This window comes from Halichoeres trimaculatus, unplaced genomic scaffold, assembly GCF_033239565.1.
Source record: "Halichoeres trimaculatus isolate MK-OKI-2021-1 unplaced genomic scaffold, fHalTri1.1 fHalTri1_scaffold_18, whole genome shotgun sequence".
In the NCBI taxonomy this organism is placed as follows: domain Eukaryota; kingdom Metazoa; phylum Chordata; class Actinopteri; order Labriformes; family Labridae; genus Halichoeres; species Halichoeres trimaculatus.
In genome coordinates, this window is record NW_027437196.1 from 6,865,401 (window position 1) to 6,883,914 (window position 18,514).

Genomic DNA, 18,514 nt, shown 5'->3' on the forward strand with positions numbered 1-18,514 from the left:
CGTCTCAGTCAGCTAAAAGGTTTTTAACCTCATTTGTGACACAAGCTGCCTTATTTGGCTACGTGCTGGTCATAATGTGTTAACCCCAAATGATATGCATTTTCTCAGCCTCTCCGTTTTTACCGGCCGCCCCCTTAGCTGAATTCACCCCTTTACCCAACTATCTTCACAAAAAAAACATTTTTTATAGCATGAATTTTAAAATAAACATACAGGTCTAGAGCCCATGGGAAGAGACACATAAATAAATAAATGTAGAAAAAAATCAACCTTAGGCCACTTTACGCAACCAAATATTGCCAAAACTTAATTAGCCTGTTTCAATATTTGGTAATGTCCACTCAAAGCCTGTTTGTAACTGAAGTAACAAACTGGTTCAGAGTGGCCTGAGGAAAATCAGTTTAAAAGATCACAAAAAAAAGTATAAGACTGCTAATAAGCTACTAGTAATTCTCCCCCCACCCTTTTCTATGCGAACCGAACCAAACCTTGGAAGTTTTCACACAAAAAAACGTCTACTGATGCAATGCGCCTGCGCAGATGGTGCGGCTCGTTAAGTGATGGGGTTCGACTGTTGCGTGCCGAACTAAAGGAACCCTAGAAGGCCATGATTGAATACAATTTTTATTCTGAATTATCAGATTTCAACTGTACGTAATCAAGAGATATTAAACCTTATTTCTCAAAATTAATTGGATAATTTTTGTGCTATTTGAGAAAAAAAAAAGGATTTGTTCTTTTTTTTTTGCAGGAGAACAGAACAGTTTTCTCCCAATCTAAAAACAAATCAGTATGTTGATAGGTGCATAGCTGCTTTTCTGCCGCTACCCCATATTTCAAGGTATATAATGAGTTTGTTCTGTACAGCACTGTTTGATTCTGCAGTGTACCAGTAACTGTACAGCATTATTTTTCACTCTTGTGATTGTAATTTCAAATGTTGCTTAACAGATGAACTTTTACTAAATAAAAAAATAAATATTTTTTTTGGCTTTCATGCCAAAAGATGTCAGTACCCCAAATTATTTTGCATTTTAAAGCCAACTCTCTGTCCATAACAGATGCCACCTGAGCTGTAACATCCCCCTTACCCAAATGTCTTTACAAAACAGTTTCACATGGGGAGGGATTAGTGAAATAAATAGTTAAAATTCAACCTTACGGCCACATCACCCAACCAAATATTGATACAAGCCAAGTTCCAAACTGGTTTGGAGTGTAATTCTTCCCCCACTATACTTTTGTCATACGCAAACTGTACTAAACCTTCTGGAACAGTAGTTTCCAAATCAGGCCCAGTTTTAAGTCTCAAAACACCATTACATTTAGAAAAATAAATAAGCAACTTCCTATTTCTCATCCTTACAACCTGCTGTACAAGGGCATCACATTCTAGCTATATCTATCAATCTACCGAGTTTATATTGAGATTGTTGAAAAAAAAATATTTCTAACAATAAAAGTCTGAGAAAACAGACAAAATAAATTAATTTACTCATAGAAATGTAGCAAAGTAACCCTTTCTGTATTCGTATATATTTGTCCTGTAACTACAAAGCAAGAACGATTACTGCATGGTCTCTTTAAGAAGAACCGTTGGTAAGTAAAGCATCTGATTGGCTGATGCGTATAGTCAGCCAATGAAAGAACAGAATTCTGCAGAGTGGGCGGGATCATCAGTGTAAACTGTAGCTGTGTCCCAATTCAGGGGCTGCAGCCTACGGAGGCTGGATTTGAAGACCGATTACGTCACAGCGGTGCGTCGGAGGCTGTCCCAATACGGAGGCTCCTCCAAATGCGGCCGACGAATCTGTCCTCCGTTTCGGGGGCCGCGAAGGACGGATTTGGTGAATCCTTCATAGCCTCACATATCCCAAGATTCATTGCGTATGGATGCCGAACATGATGGACACGGCCGAACTCCAAAAGGAGTCCTGATTTATACAGATATGAAGGATTTCTGGCAACAACTATGTGATTGTGTTTTTAAAACATGAAAGAATATTTTGTTTTTCTGTGTGAAAATGTGTTGTTTGGGCTCTTTTCAAGTAATATACAGTGGAAAAACAGTTCTTTATGAATCTTCTCATTATTTTATAAAAATATGTCCATAAATGTAAATTCTCTTGGGAAAAAAACTTACTTGGAGTTTTTATTTATTTATTTATGTATTTTTTACAGGGAATTCACAAAAGACATTAAATCATTTCAGCAGCTTTTATTTTATACTTATTTATTTATCATCCCCCCAGCACTTTATCAAATGTTGAAAATGTACGTTGTTGCCTTACTCTCATGTAAATGGTAGATCTATACTCTATCAATAGGGATAATAATAATACAAATGATATAATGATAAAAATGATGATAATAATAATGATAATAATAATAACAACGCAAAGTAATAAAAAGATAGTAAAAATCATCCTGTTTAAATGTGAGGTTTTGGTTTACGTGTGTTTAAAAGTAATGTAAGCCTGACAGGTGAGGGCGGTGCTGTGTGACGTCGAGGGTGACAAACAGGAAATGCTTCGTAGACCAGACCGTCTCAATTCAGTTCGGCCTTTTCGGTCTTCGCAGGCTATAAAGGCCGGGTCCTCCGAAGGCTACAGCCTCCGTAGGCTGCAGCCCCTGAATTGGGACACAGCTAGCATCTCCTCTGGTTCATACATAAATTGCGGGTCCCATGCATTAGTTAACTCCTCCACACATCAGTCTCTTCCTTCTGCACTTTGGACTTCCGTCTCTGGATTTAAATGGCCGGCGTAGCCCTGAAGATCTCCGCTCCGTTGCGGTCAGTCAAATTGAGAAGGTGAGGATGAGACTTGTGTCATTTCTGAACGTCAATCTGAGCTTCTTGCAGATTATTGTTTCTTCCAGTAAGAGGAGTATTAGCGATAATTTCTACTTTACCCTTTACCTTTGGAGTCTGACTAGGTTGAATAACCTCTATGCTACCAGTTAGCTTGGCAAAGTTACCGATATCAAACTAATCACATAACGGGGACACATTTGAGGGCTCGAGGTTTTGCTGGTTGACGCCTGACAGCTTTTATGCAGCTAAATAAGATGAGCTAACAGTGTGGCATCAGTCAGCCTGACCTCTAGTGCGTAACATTAAAAACAAACAATAAAAAAAGGATAGATTTTTAAAATCGGAGATCCTCACACAGTTTAATTGAAGAACTGTTCGATCGATTCGATGTTTGTACAAGAAATGCACCTATGGTTAGCTTGCAGCGCTAGCTATGAACTTTGCTCCAGATTTTCACAGCACGGTCAGAGATAGAGGTGCCGACACAACCTGACATCCATGCTTTCCTTCAGAGACTTGTAAGAAGAAGGGGAAACATAAAAACAGATCTGAACCAGAATCCGTTAAATTGTGAGTGTCTAATTATTTAAATCAAAGACAAACAGCTAATGGCTTTAGGGCTTCAAACATTTGAACCTTTAAAGAAATGCAGACACCAGTGGAAGCTTCTTTCCTCAAGGTAAAAACAACAACAACAACATAAAAATATGTTAAATATATGAAAGCAAAAAGGGAAAAAAATTAGAACCTTACCCTTATTAAGAAAAAAGTAGAAATTATGACATTTTAAATCGAAATAATGAGGGATAAGTCTAAACTATTAAAAAAGGAGTCAAAATAATGAAATCAAAAACATTTGAAATATGAAATACAATACACTAAGTCAACCTAGAAGTAAATAATCCTAATAATTAAGTTCCACTTTATAATTTTTAGATAAAAAGTTGAAATTATGAGAAAAAGGTAGAAATTATGGGTTTAAAGTTAAAATAATAAGTTACCAAGTCATTGCTGTGAGATAAAAAAAAATGAAATCATATAGTACTTGTTCATAATTTTGCAATTATTAATTTTTGCAATTATAAGATAAAAAGCCCAAATTCTGAAGCATTGAGTCGTAACTATGAAACAAGTCATTGTCAGATCAAAAGTTAAAATTACAGGAAAAAAGAAGTTAAAGTTTAGGAATACTAAGTTACTTTTCTAAGATAGAAAGTTGAAAGTATAATACAAGTCAGAACATCAACATTAACTTAACAAAATTATGAAATACTAAGCAATTGTCACAAAACATGTAATAAGCTAGGGTATTATAATGAGATAAGTTAAACTAGAAGAAATAGTTGAAATAATGACGTAAGGAGCAGAAACTATGAGATACTTAATTATTTTTTTTGAGAAAAAAGAAGTTGGAATTATGAGAGGAGAAGACCTTTCAAGTCATAACTTGTACATAGTGTCTTGAAATGTTTACTTAGTATCTCAAAATTTCACCTTTACCTTAAAATAGGACTAAAATTAATTAAATACACTCACCAAATCTAAGCTAGTCAACTGATACCCCCCAAAACACTTAAAATGAGCAAAAATAAAGGAGAAAAACAGCAGGTCTGATTACCTCTTCCATTTTCAAATACATGAAATAAAAATACATAAGTGATATAATTTTATTCTCCTGAGCAAAATAATTACTGAGTGAGTCCTCTTTAATAAAATGATCTCACTCTCTCTTTTGGGATTCTTTCAAAAATGTTAGACACTTAGAATAACAACCTGGGCCCATCGGGACAATTACAGCCTGTTTGCCTTTTATAGGATAAACTCATCTGTAGTAAAACTTTCTGTGTGAAGACGGGCTCATGTTTAAAACATCTGAAATCCCCTCGGGGTGTGGGTAAATACTCTGAATATGATCTTTTGTCTCCAGCTTGGCCCGAGTTTCCACCATTCCCAGTCTGAAGTTCCACACCTCGCACTCTGCTCTGATGGGTGAGTGTCTGCCAAACATTACACAGTGTTTCTTACATTTTGAGAAGTGGTGAATTATTATTCATTTGACATAAAAACAACTCACAGGCGTACACGACCGGATCATTTAAGAGATCAAGCTTTGGGCTCAGTTCACTAAGATCAGAGGAATCTAAAGTTCCTTCCAGGAGCTTCTATGTTCAGTGATGATGGTGTTGTGTGCAGGTGCCACGGTGGAGCAGTTCGAGCAGGCCAAAAGCAGACTGTCAACGCTGAAGAATGATCCAGGGAACGAGACCAAACTGCAGATATATGCCCTCTTCAAACAGGTGAGATATGTTAGCTTTAACATGCTGGGTCAAATCTCCAGCCCTGTATGTGTTGACGCTTGTCATTGTAACTCATATATCATAAATTATCCTCTTCAGGCCACTCAGGGTCCCTGCAACACCCCCAAACCAGGCATGATGGACTTTGTCAACAAGGTCAAATGGGATGCGTGGAAATCTCTTGGCTCTATCACACAGGTACAACAGCTGCAGAGTCAAACACCGTAGATTCTCATCACAGGTGGCATAAAAAGCTTTGTCTTCTGTTTCTGACACAAGTTAAACAGCGCAAAGAAATTTACAAGTGATTTTTTGTTATTGTTGATGAAATCCATAACAGTGAGCTTTTAGGAATTAAAGGTCCCATATTCTGCTCCTTTTCTGCAGTTTAATATGGGTCACTGATGTCTTCATGAAATGGTAGTAACATGTTTTGGTCCAAAAAGCCAATAAATCAAGCACAGCAGCATTGTTTCCAGGCTCTCATAGCCCCTCTGTTCAGAACGCTCTGATTTAGTGGGCGTGGCCTTCATATGTAAATGAGCCACCGCTGATACCGCGACACTGAGAGCGGCGCCACAAGCTCTGAGTGCACAATGTTTAGAAAACAGCGAAGCTCGTTTACTGTAGCATTACAGGCTAAAACAACAGGCTAACCGCAGCTAAAGTTAGCATCCTGAAGCTAACACAGAGACAGGGGGGGCCACTGGGAAAAAGCTCTTACATCTGCTCCACAGCACACAGCATTTAAAATACTCACATTTCCAGGGTCTGAGGTTTGTTGGCGGATGGTTGGTAATGCGCCTGGATTCAGGACCAGTCTATTCGCTAGCCCTCTGTTGTACTGTCCAAAGTTGGAAAAGCAGTCGGCCGTGAAGTGACTAGCACACACATGCACAGTTTTACTGAGTGTAGCTGGAACATTTCCTTGATAAATGAACTCTAGCCACTTAGTCTTGTCTTCTTCTGAGATGGGAAGCTTGTGCATGGAACTCTGTGGCTGTTTATAGCCAAAAACAAAGCAGGTCAGACTTGCTCCTGATTGGTCAATAAAGGGAATCGCTGACGTCGGCAAATCCCCAAAATCCAAACAGCTCGTTTTAGGTCAGGATTTTACATTCACAAGCACTACTAAGTACAGGTTTTGTCATTAATTATCACATTTTGTGGACTGGGAGGAAAGACAAAGACCCACAAATTTCACTAAAGGACTAAATAAAGTGATTTTTGCATAATATGGGACCTTTAACAGACAGCAGTTACCGGTTTCAGCCTGTGCTTTATACTTTTTTCCTGATCTGTGCTTCGCTCAGGAAGAAGCCCGACAGAAGTACTGTGACCTGGTCGGCTCTTTGGTCGCGGCTGAGGGTGGAAGCTCTGCCGAGGTGGCGGCGCAGCCGGCTGCAAGTGGGGCAGAGTACAAGTCGCTGTTGGTCACCACAGAGGATAAGATCACCACCATCATGTTTAACCGACCAGCCAAGAAAAACGCAGTCACCATCGAGGTTTGATTTGAATAGGAAACATAAAAAAAAAACCCAGAAGAAACAGGTTCATCAGCACCAAGCTGACCCTCTCTTTTCTGATTTTAAGATGTACGGTGAGATTGTTGCGGCTTTGGAGCAGGCGGCTAACGACGACTCAGCCATCACTGTTATAACTGGTACACACACACACACGCGCACATACACACACTCATCAAACCTATCTGCAGATATTACTTTTGTATTTATTTATTTATTTTTCTCTCTCCATTTTCATTTCCCTTTTTTGTTTTTTCTTTCTTTTTCTTCTCAACTTCATTATATCACTCTTTCTTATTTCTTGCCCTCTCAATCTTTTCTTTCCCTGTTCTTTGTTTCCATCTCCTTCTTCACTTCTCTTTCTATCTATTTCTGTCCTTCTCTGGTTTTCTTTCTTTTTTCTCACTAACTTTCTTTCCCTTTCTCCCCTCCTCCATCTTTTTACCTTTTTCCTGCTTTCTCTGCCTTTCTTTTTTCTTTCTTATGTTGTCTTTCCCCCCAGGTGCTGGTGATTACTTCAGCAGTGGAAATGATCTGTCTAACTTCACTCAGGCCGCACAGGGCGGGGCTGAAGAGTTGGCCAAAAGCTCGGGAGAAATTCTCAGGTGAATGCTCAATGATGTGTTCTCATTGCTTTTCTTTAACTAATTTTTGAAGTTATTAATAATCACAATGATATAAAAATTAGAAATAATTTGTAAAATCCTTGCTTCATATGTAAACCTTGTGCAGAAAGTATGTGCAAGCCTACATCAACTTCCCGAAGCCGCTGATCGCTGTGGTGAACGGACCAGCTGTGGGAATCGGAACAACAGTGTTGGGACTCTTTGACCTCGTCTTTGCTACAGATAGGGTACACACACACACACACACACACACACACACACACACACACACACACACACACACACACACACACACACACACACACACACGCACTTACAGATATTTACCACACTGGTAGTTTTTGGCTATTTGGCTAATTTCTCACCCTGCCCTCACTGAATGAAAAAAATGACCTCAGTTCCTCTCTCTGCCAGGCGACTTTCCACACGCCTTTCATTCCTCTGGGTCAGAGTCCTGAAGGCTGCTCCTCCTACACCTTCCCCAAGATCATGGGCACCGCAAAGGTAAACACTCACACACAAACACAAACAAATAAGGGCTAATTTTGTCAAAGGACTGCCAGTGAACACAAGGCTGACAAAAAAAAACACTCACCAAAAAAAGATAAAAGTCATTGTGTTATGAGAAAAAAGTTGCCATATTACAAAATAGAAGTTGTCAAAAGTTGCTACAACAAAATGGTCTTCATATATTTTAAAATGTCATCATTTACTCTCAGACTCTGTTCAAATAAATCCTGAATTATTCAATCAACTCAACCAGAGATCTCAGTTTTCTCTGCCATTGATTGGTTTGTTTAAAAAAGAAACGAGAAAACGACGCTTTGGAGCAGTGCTCCTCAAACCAGAAGTGGGTCGAAGAATCGTTAAAGCTGGTTGCCAGTCTTTGCCTGGAGAAAGAAAAAAAATCTGATACTTTATTTTGAAAGGTCATCATGTAACAAATTAAAATTCAAAATGTTGTGAAAAAAGTTGGTGTGTTGTGGCAATAAAAGGAGAAAAAGATTCTTTTCCTTTGAGAAAAAAATAAAAAAATAAATTAAAATTTTATGATGCTTTTTTGGTACAGCAAAAAAGTTGAATAGCTACTAAAATAGCAGGAATGTAAAAAAAATATTTTGAAAGAAATGTGCATAATTTTACAAGAAAAATGTTAAAAAGGTAGAAGAATAAAGACATGATGTTAAGAAGTTATGTTCTCCCAAATTTGTAATGTTAGGTTAAAATTACAGGAATTTTTAAGAAAATGTTTGTTATGTGTCAAGAGTGTTGTTTTGGTACAGAGAAAAACTAGAAAAGCACTCAAAGAGCCCAGACCTCGCAACACTGTTGTAGTCCGACTTTAATGTTATACTCCCTTTCAGCAGACTGTCTGCTACAATTTGGTGTTAGTTGCAGGTTTGTACGATAATTTGTTACCTGACAGTGTTGAAAATTATGATGACCCACATCATATTTCATATTCTGGATCTTAGTATCCAGAATATTGCCAGGATCTGGATCTGGATCGTAATTTTACATCTGTCAGATATTATAGTGACCTTGTCTTGTGTTGTTTTGCAAAGCAATCCGACCATTTATGGTGGAGTTATATACACATATGGTGAAAACTGCCCTATCTCACAATGATAAAGAATCCTTTAAAAAAATCCTGGATCCAGACGGTGATCCAGATCACCTCCAAAATTTAATTACTTCTTCCTTATCCCATTTTGAACATTTCCTGGAAATTTCATCAAGATCTGTTTGTTACTTTTTGAGTTATGTTGTTCACAGACAAACTTTCCAAAAACATAACCTCTTTGGTGGAGCTAATAATCAAGAAGTTAGAAGAAAATAACAAAAATAATATGAGAAGTTGTAAAATTTGAAGAAACAGATTTTGTTATAAGAAAATAGTTGTAATATTAAGCGATTAAAGATGTCATTTATATCAGGACGTTAACAGACAGTGGGGGAGTTATGAAACCATCATCCACCTTAAAGCTTTTCTTTAAATATGTCCTCGTCTCCTTGTCCCTTCAGGCCTGCGAGGTGCTGCTGTTCAATAAGAAGCTGACGGCGACCCAGGCCTACAACTACGGTCTGGTCACAGAGGTTTTCCCTGACACCAGCTTCCAGAGTGAGATTTGGCCCCGACTGAAGGCCTACGCCAAGATGCCTCCAAATGTAAACACACACACACACACACACACACATGCACTTGTTTGCACAGGAACAGGTCTGATACACACAACATTTAAAGATGCTGTGAGGAGGATCTGTTTTGATTGCACTCGTTTGCCACCTTGTGGCCCGGAGTATCCGCACACTGTCGTAAATTACTTTTAGTGAGGAGTGTGTTTGTTTTGGAATTAAATGGAGATCGGATCAGAACAAATCTTCTGTGTTTAAGACAACTTTCTACTGGATTCAACGCGCCGAGGTAAGGGACTTATTAACACAGTTATGTAGCGATACAGTTTGAAACATGACATCAAGCTGGCTATATGTTAGCATGGTGCTCTGACGTATCTGTAGGCTAACGTGACAACATGAAAACACTGTCAGTTTGTAAAAAGATTAGTTGCTGCTTATATTTAGCAAAGCTGGCTAACGTAACCTCACTCTTCATTTTATTGATAGACTCTCAAGTTTGAACAGACCACTGCAGAATAACTGCTGACTGTGGGTTGGAATCAACATTACAACAAACAGTTTAGCCCCTGTGTTATGGAGTGAAACAGCCTTAGCTAGAGGCGAATTAGCCTTTAGCTCGGGCTGTATTACTCCTCTTGTTTATCTTTCTTCTGCTCTTCTGTCCTTTTTCTGTCTGACAGTTAGGCTCTTGTTTCCACCATCACAACAAAATTAATCACAGAAATCGTTTTTAGCAGAGAAGACCCAGATGTGTCATTGATCAGTCTGGTCCTGGTTGACCCGACCTGGAAGCTAAAGTAGCAATTTAAAATAACCTGTAACCAGCAATATTGGCGCTGAATTACAATCAGGCATATATTTAGAAGGGAGACTTTTTCAAGATGACTTTCAAACTGAGGACGCTCTCAAAAACCTGATTTAATCATGACTGAAAGTGACTCTGTCTCACTCTCTGTCTTCCAGTCTCTCGCCCTCTCTAAAAAGCTGATCCGGTCGGTGGACAAAGAGCACCTGCTGGCGGTGAATGACGCAGAGGTGGAGCTTCTAACAGCGCGCTGGTTGTCAGACGAGTGCAGGACCGCCGTCATGAACTTCTTCATGGCCAAGTCCAGACTCTGAGGGAGGTGTGTGTGCGTGTGTGTCTGTGAGAGAGACGGAGAGTGTGTGTCTGACACATTCAGCTGAAGATAAACACTCATTTTAAATGTTTTGAGGCATAGAAGCTGGAAAAAGGAAACACATAGATACTGATACTCTGTTAGCTGTGTCAAAGAAGTGGACTTGAAGCCAGAGTGGAGGAGCTGTGTAAGTTGCTGTGTCTGTTGACCAGCAGGGGGCGACTTTGCACTTTTTTTGCCACAAGAAAACTCTGGCTAAAACTGTAGTTCTCAAACCGACAACAACCTCATGGTGGCTTAATCCACTTCTTTTATGCAGTCTGTAATCTGAGCTCAACCTCGTACATGACGTCGTTTAAATGTGACTTAACCTTTTTTTAATCTGCACAGATCATGAGTTTTAGTTCTTTAAAGGTGTCACAAACATGAATTAGATCCAAGTTCTTTGGATTTTGACTGCAAACATTTCAGCCTTCACTTTTTAATAACCTCTGTTTTGTTTTTCATGATATGATCTAATGTTTGTGAATTCAGCTAGAGGAAACACAGCAGCATCACTATGTGAAAACTCAGTCCTTTGTGCCTTCAACACTTTGTAACATCTCAGAGCAGCAAGTTTACTGATCTTTGTCTTTGTCTCTGACTCCATCACTCAATAAAAGAGCAGAATGTGTGGTTAATAAAAGAGAGAACTGTGATTTTTGTGAATGAAACAAAAGATACAAAGCAACACACTCACTGGCCACTTTATTAGGTAAACCTTGCTAGGACCCCCTTTTGCCTTCAGAACTGCCTTAATCCTTGGCGTCACAGATTCAACAAGGTCCTGGAAACATTCCTCAGAGAGTTTGGTCCATATTGACATGATAGCATCACACAGTTGCTGCAGATTTGTCGTCTGAACATCCATGATGAGAATCTCCCGTTCCACCACATCCCAAAGGTGCTCTATTGGATTGAGATCTGGGGACTGTGGAGGACATTTAAGTACAGGGAACTCATTGTCATGTTGAAGAAACCAGTCTGAGATGATTCCAGCTTTATGACATGGAGCGTTATCCTGCTGGAAGTAGCCATCAGAAGATGGGTACACTGTGCTCATAAAGGGATGGACATGGTCAGCAACAATACTCAGGTAGGCTGTGGACTTTAAACCATGCTCAGTTGGTACTAAGGGGCCCAAAGTGAGCCAAGAAAATATCCCCCACACCATTACACCAGCAGCAGCAGCCTGAACCGTTGATACAAGGCAGGATGGATCCATGCTTTCATGTTGTTGATGCCAAATTCTGACCTTACCATCCGAATGTGGAGCAGAAATCCAGACTCATCAGACCAGGCAACGTTTTTCCAATCTTCTGTTGTCCAGTTTTGGTGTTGCTGTGTGAATTGTAGCCTCAGTTTCCTGTTCTTAGCTGACAGGAGGGTCACCCGGTGTGGTCTTCTGCTGCTGTAGCCCATCTGCCTCAAGGTTGGACGTGTTGTGTGTTCAGAGATGCTCTTCTGCAGACCTCGGTTGTAACCAGTGGTTATTTGAGTTACTGTTGCCTTTCTTTCAGCTCCAACCAGTCTGTCCATTCTCCTCTGACCTCTGACATCAACAAGGCATTTTGTCCCACAGAACTGCAGCTCGCTGGATATTTTCTGTTTTTGGGACCATTCTCTGTAAACCCTAGAGATGGTTGTGGGTTAAAATCCCAGTAGATCAGCAGTTTCTGAAATACTCAGACCAACAACCATGCCACGTTCAAAGTCACTGAAATCACCTTTCTTCCTCATTCTGATGCTCAGTTTGAACTACAGCAGATCGTCTTGACCATGTCTACATGCCTAAATGCATTGAGTTGCTGCCATGTGATTGGCTGATCAGAAATTTGCGTTAACGAGCAGTTGGAAGGTGTGCCTCATAAAGTGGCTGGTGAGTGTATTCTTAGATGTGTGTCCGTTTCGAACCAGTTTCTCCTGTTTTGGCTTTGTATATGTGCACGTTCACCTTTGATCCACTAGGTGGCAGCACCTGCCTGCCTGTGAAGTGTAGTGATGCAGTTCCTCTGTACAGGAGCTGTTGGTGCCATACATTGTTTAGAAATAACTTTATTAGCTCAACATTGTCAGTCTGATACTGACACTGACTAAATTGATTGTTGAACTTAAAAAAAAAAAAAAAAGATTTTAGATCAGGCCTCTTTCTTTGAGTTTTGACCACCTGCTGTTAAAAATGTTTGACCTGGATCAGATTGTCTTCTCTTACAAGGATCATGTAATCCAACTTCTTCCATAGAAACCAGATTGAATCAACTTGACCCAGACTTCTAAAAATGACCAAAGCTCTACATGGGCTTGCATATAACAAACTCTGTCCACAGGTGGCGCCAGAGTCCACAAACACCAGTAGATCCTCTGAGCTGCCTCATGTTTGATGAAACTGCTAGAAGAACAAAACTGCAGAAGTTTGAGTTCAAGAGCAAATCTTTGAATGAAACAACAGTTTGGTAACTGTTGGTGGGGTGTGTCATCCAAATTATTTCCTGCATTTCCTGTCTCTACCCTAAGCTGTCCAGTCAAAGTAAAACAATGCCAAACATGTGCCAGGTCTGGTAAATAAAACCTTGAAATCTTGTTTTGAAAGTCGGATATTTTAAATGTGGTTTCAGTGCGTGACTTCCTGTTCTGCTCTATCTACTCTATCTACTCTCTGGCATCCAGCAGTATTAGTAGTCTTGCGTATCTGATCTGTAGCTAGATGCAACCAGAACTAGGCTATAGGCACCGCCCTGTTGGCTATGGCTGCCTTTTGCAGCAGCTCTCTTTTCGTTGTCCGTTTCTTGTAATTTTTTTTGGTCTCTTTTTTGTCATCTTTGTGTTTGGAGTGGATCATTCCTTTGTATGGCTCATTTGTTGGTCATGGACACCAAACTTTTTATGGCTTCAGTGATATTTTTACAACTTTTTTCTCCTGTGTTTGTCTGGAGATCCTACATGTAACCATGGCTGCATTGTTTACATGTGAACTTAGCTGTTAGCAGCCTGTTGCATGTCAATGCTAACTGGTGCAAGGCCTGATGTCTTCCCACAAGGTGAGGAGAAGGAGGTGAGGATGAAGTGCTGGTTCACAGGTGTGAGCTAAGAAGTGACGACATGGACCTGTCCGTCCATCCATCGTTACTGGGAATGTAAGATCTATCTACAATAAGATGGACGAGCTAGCTGTGCTAGCCCAGCAGCAGCGGGAATACCAGAAAGCAGAGTAGCATCATGCTATTCACAGACATGGCTAACGGAGCTCCTCTTGATTTTATCCTCTCTGATAGCTATGATCTGAACAGATTACTCCAGAGGGTCTCAGCCCTGCAGGTCGCTCCATTCATAAAAACAGCCCCGAGCATCGGGCCTTTCAGCTCATTTAATTAAAGAGGGACGTCCCAGAGTTTTTCCCTTTTTGTCTTCAGTCTGAAATATGTCGAGCTACCTCCCTGGAGCATCATACTCAATCTCCAGATGAATAAATCTCAGCTCAACCCACTACTGGATCCTGATGGAGCAGAGAAAGAGGATACGGTGACTGTACCCATCACTGCTTTGACAAAGGTTGTCCTCCAACGGACTGTCTGCACAACACAACTGAGTTTTTAAGAAACTTTAACTATCATTCAGACATCCTCCCCATCTTGGATCTTAACATTTCCTCTGAGTTTACCGTGGGAGAAAAGAGTTGTCAGGAGTTTCACTCAGATGAACTTTATAATGAATTTAATCTGCTGAATTTTTTTGCATCGTGACGTAAAGCGGCGGACTCCCCGCAGAGCAGAGGAGGTGTGCTGGAGCTGTTGGTGACATTTAAGAAGCGTTCCAGCGTGATTTCATGTTTTAAACATCGTTTTAATGAGCTTCTGTTTGAACCTCTGAGTGGAGGAGAAGTCATCAACGTACTCGGAAACAACAGAAACACTCGTTGGGGATTTGAGATTCAAGCTGGAGCCTGGAGAGTGCAATCAAATGTCCACTTTATTTACCACAAAAAACCTGTGTGGAGTGCAATTTAAGATACCGTGGAGCAAAAAGAGAAACAAATATTATGACAAAGCCTTTGAAATCAACACCTGAAATATATTTATTCATCTATCCATCCATTTGTTTTCTTCCGTTGATCCAGAGCCAGGTCATGGAGGCACCAGTCCACCTCGACACCTCTCTCCACAGCAACGTTTTCCAGCTCCTTCTGAGGGAAACCAAGGTGTTCCCAGGTTAGATTGGACATACAATCCATCAAGCTCGGGGTCTAGCACAAGCAGTAACCTCTGGTCAAAACATGGGAAGCCTTTAAGGAAATGCTAAAAACTGCAGTTCCTCAAGTGTCCACTAGAGGCTGGCTGTAGAATCACTGGAGCAACATACACAAGCAGCCAAGGAAGTTTGTTTGCATTCAGGCTTTACCTCAAAGAATAAAGCTTGGTTGAGTTCAACATTTCCCATATGCCCCCTGATGATGCCAGGCTTCAAATCCCTGTATTGGAAACAAATGGGGGACGTCACAAAGACTACGCATGTAAACTGTTCAGTCTACAGTCTACTATAACACCTACTCCCAGTCAGGCCACCTGTTGGGTCCACCACCTGCTAAGATGGTCCAGGGGGTTTGGGTGACTGGATAGCTTGAGAGCGGTCAAAGTTGTAAATTGGATGCAGATGAATTTAGCCCTAGTTTGTTGAAGTATACGCTCTGTTTAGGCATTTTTCAGCACTTTTCAATGCCATCAGAAGGCCATATGAATGTAGCACGTATAGGCACTGCATACCAGTGGCGGCTGCTGGTCAGTCAAGGAGGGGAAGCTAATTTTTCCCGGCCTACATCATAAATTTGTTTATTTATTTCCAGTAAATTCTACCCCCCGTTCCTTTCCAATAAAATGATCTCTGACCCTGTCGTACCAACCAGGTGTTTTTTCCAGGGATTTTACCAGTGTTCTCTCAATGGCCAGCAGCTTAAATAACCTTGGCCCATTGTGTTGTGGGCGAAAGAGTTGAGCCGCTTAAAACAGGGGAAGCTCCTCTCTACACCTGCAGGCTGTAAGTGTGAGTGACAGGGGGAGAAGCTCCACAGCTGTAGCTGTAGCTGCTTATTGGTGAAAAGAGAGAAAATCTTTAAACACAACACTCGTCGTTTTTAAGAAAGGTAAACTCACAGGGGATCGATAAAGCCTCTGAATCAGTCCAGAGTAAGTAAATGTACAACTGAGAAGATGCTCTGGTGGAGGGTTATACTTCAAGATCGCTGACTGGCTCATTTTACTGTCAATCAAAAAGGGACTCGGCCTTAGACAGATCATCCAATCATCATGCAGAAGCCCAGCGTCCAGGCCAGCCCCCTGCCTCATAGACCCCCAGAGATGCTGAGCGTCCAATGGGCGGGACAAAGCCCAGCGTTTATCCAATGACCGTCCAGTTTTCACAGTGGAACAACCCACTCTACGCTTCCCCGCTAAAGTCAGAAGATGCTCAGCGTCCGACTGTGTTAAAACGCTGAGACGCTGTGGGGATGAATGAGAAGGAGGTGGAGCCAGTTACCTGTGATAGGAGCTGATCCTGAACAAAAGATGAAGGAATTCTAGCTCAGATTTTGTCAATGAAATGTTCACACAGCAGAACATATCACCACTTTTTGGGGACATTTTAGGGGAAGCTTAGCTTCCCTCACAGTCTTAGAGCAATCACCACTGCTACATACCGCCTGTAGTAGTATGTAGTATGACTGTACTGTTGGGTCTGTTTTGTAGTTTACTACTCTGGTTTTCAGTTTTGGAAAAAACAAACTTTGGGGAGATCTTGACATTATAGTTAGTTAGTTAATCATATCACTGCAGAATCACCATATTTAATCTTTAATCCTACACCAAAAATTATATTGTGTACTAAAAATAAATCTGGAATGGATTTTATTTTTACAGCTGATGGAAAAAACACTTCCATATAATCCACGTATGGTTTAGAAAAGGGTACTTAGTCTTTTATACGGCTTTAATGAATTTGTAGAGGTAAACACCTCCTTTATAACTGGAACAAGATTTACTTGTGTTCCCCCTTCTATCTTACAGACATCCAACATTAGTGTTGTTGTATTGTAGTTATTGTGCCGACTCATTCTGTTAGATGGCGGTAATTAACCTGCCACCCGCATAGACAAACTGTGTTAGAGTCGTGCTTTGTGGGAAACAGTATGCCAGGTAGACTGGTTCGTTGCATACTGAGAAATTTTCTTGGATCAGTAGGACATCCAGGGATTTTTGGCATATTGCAAGTCTTCACATACTACCTACTACGTACCAAATATCAGCCAAAATAGTAGGCACTGCTAGTGTAGTAGGTGGTTTTAAAAGTAGCGTGAGTTGTGATGATGATGTTTGCCATTTACCACTTACCCAACAGGACGTCTTTGTGAACCAGAGTTTACGGAGGCAAAAGGAACTCAATGTGCTACAGTGAAAAGTGGAGAAACTTCTGTGCCAACTGGAGAGCAGGTGGTGAAGGTGAGTAAATTGCTGTCAGGACTGGGACTTGTTCAGGACAGACAAGAAGTCGTCGACTTATTATCAAGACAAACTTTTTGACGACAGCAGCTTTAAAGTTACTTAAAGAAATGTCTTTCCATTATGCTTTTGTTTCAGCAGCTGCTCTGTTTTATTCCAGAGTGAGTCTTCAGGGGAATAACTGTAGCTAATTCAATCTCTTCACTGAACATTTCTGAGATAACAGTTTAGGGAGTCGTCAGTCTGTCAGAAACTGATCATGTACGCCTTCACCCTTTAAATATCAGTGAAGAGAGTAAAAACAGAGCTGCCTGTGGGCTGTGTGTGTGTGTGTGTGTGTGTGTTTGCTGTCCATCAGTCAGTCAGTGTGTGGCCCTTGAGGTGGAGGAAACATCCCTCATATGAAACATAAGACAGGTGTCTGGAAAAAGTAGCTGCTGAGTCCGCACTTTCACAGTCCGCTCCTCTCCTTCCTGCCTCGTCTTCCTCTCTGACCCCATCAGTCAGTCTTCTGTTTCTTCTTCTCAGACTCCACCAACGCCCTCTCTGTTTTTATTACTTCTTCTCTTTCAACAAACCCAAAGTCTCACTGGGCGTCTTTCTCATTTCCAGATTGGTTGTTCTGGTGGTCCAGTTTTCTATTTTAGCCAAAATCATCACAGTTGAGCAAACGTTTATCTTTGCATAAATCAAATTTGGACAATAGTTATAAATACAGTGTCTTCTCATTTCCAAGAGCCAAAAACTACAGTACCTCAAGTGTCCACTGGAGGCTGCCTCCAGCCATGAGCCAGTTCCCAAAGAGCCCCACTGAAGAAGAACACATGGAGCAGGCAGTAACCTCTAAAGGGCTAAAAAAGTTAAGCTAACCCTGAAGTTCCATAAAACCTGCAGTTCCTGGAGTGTCCACAAGAGGCTATCTCCAGCAGTTAGTCAGTCTCCATAGAGCCCTATGTTAAAATAGAATAGAAATAGAATGGAAAATACTTAATTTATCCCCAAGGGAAAATTCAGGAGGAGTCACAGCAGCAATCAAGAAAACTAAAGTAAGAAAGTGTATAGAAAGTGCAAAAAGGTCCAAAAGAAAATAGATGCTGACAGCTTGTCCATCATTGTCCAGTCAGCCAGTCTCCACCTCCACAGGGTCCAGGACTGAGCTTCTTCAGCAGTCTGTTCAGTCTCTGTCTCCTGGATCCTGTCTGCTCACAGCAGGTGAAGCTCTTCCAATGAGGCGTTCATGTCTAGTGTTAGCTCCGTTAGCCATGTCTGTAAATAGCATGATGCTACTCTGCCTTCTAGTATTTTCCTCTGTTGCTGGGTTAGCACAGCTAGCTCGTCCATCTTATTGGAGATAGATCTTACTTTCCCAATAATGATGGATTGAAGGACAGGTCCATGTCGTCACTTCTTAGCTTGTCTCTGCCTCTTTCTCCTCATCTTGTGGGAAGACATCAGGCCTTGCACCAGTTAGC

General features: G+C 40.8%; 1 protein-coding gene across 1 annotated transcript; it reads left to right on the forward strand.

The window, feature by feature from the left end:
- Positions 1-2,551: 2,551 nt before the first annotated feature.
- eci2 (enoyl-CoA delta isomerase 2) lies at positions 2,552-11,188 on the forward strand. The gene is made up of 11 exons (XM_074693423.1): positions 2,552-2,812; positions 4,743-4,804; positions 5,009-5,112; positions 5,212-5,310; positions 6,426-6,617; positions 6,706-6,775; positions 7,138-7,240; positions 7,368-7,488; positions 7,676-7,765; positions 9,287-9,430; positions 10,364-11,188. The coding sequence occupies exons 1-11, from the start codon at positions 2,757-2,759 to the stop codon at positions 10,517-10,519; spliced, it is 1,197 nt and encodes a 398-aa protein (XP_074549524.1). The 5' UTR covers positions 2,552-2,756; the 3' UTR covers positions 10,520-11,188.
- Positions 11,189-18,514: the final 7,326 nt, after the last annotated feature.

Bases quoted from the DNA above. Each gene is read 5' to 3' on its own strand.
- eci2 (XM_074693423.1), top strand. From the start codon at position 2,757: ATGGCCGGCGTAGCCCTGAAGATCTCCGCTCCGTTGCGGTCAGTCAAA. The intron at 6,776-7,137 runs GTACACACACAC...CTTTCCCCCCAG, and splicing joins AGCCATCACTGTTATAACTG to GTGCTGGTGATTACTTCAGC. The intron at 9,431-10,363 runs GTAAACACACAC...TCTGTCTTCCAG, and splicing joins ACGCCAAGATGCCTCCAAAT to TCTCTCGCCCTCTCTAAAAA.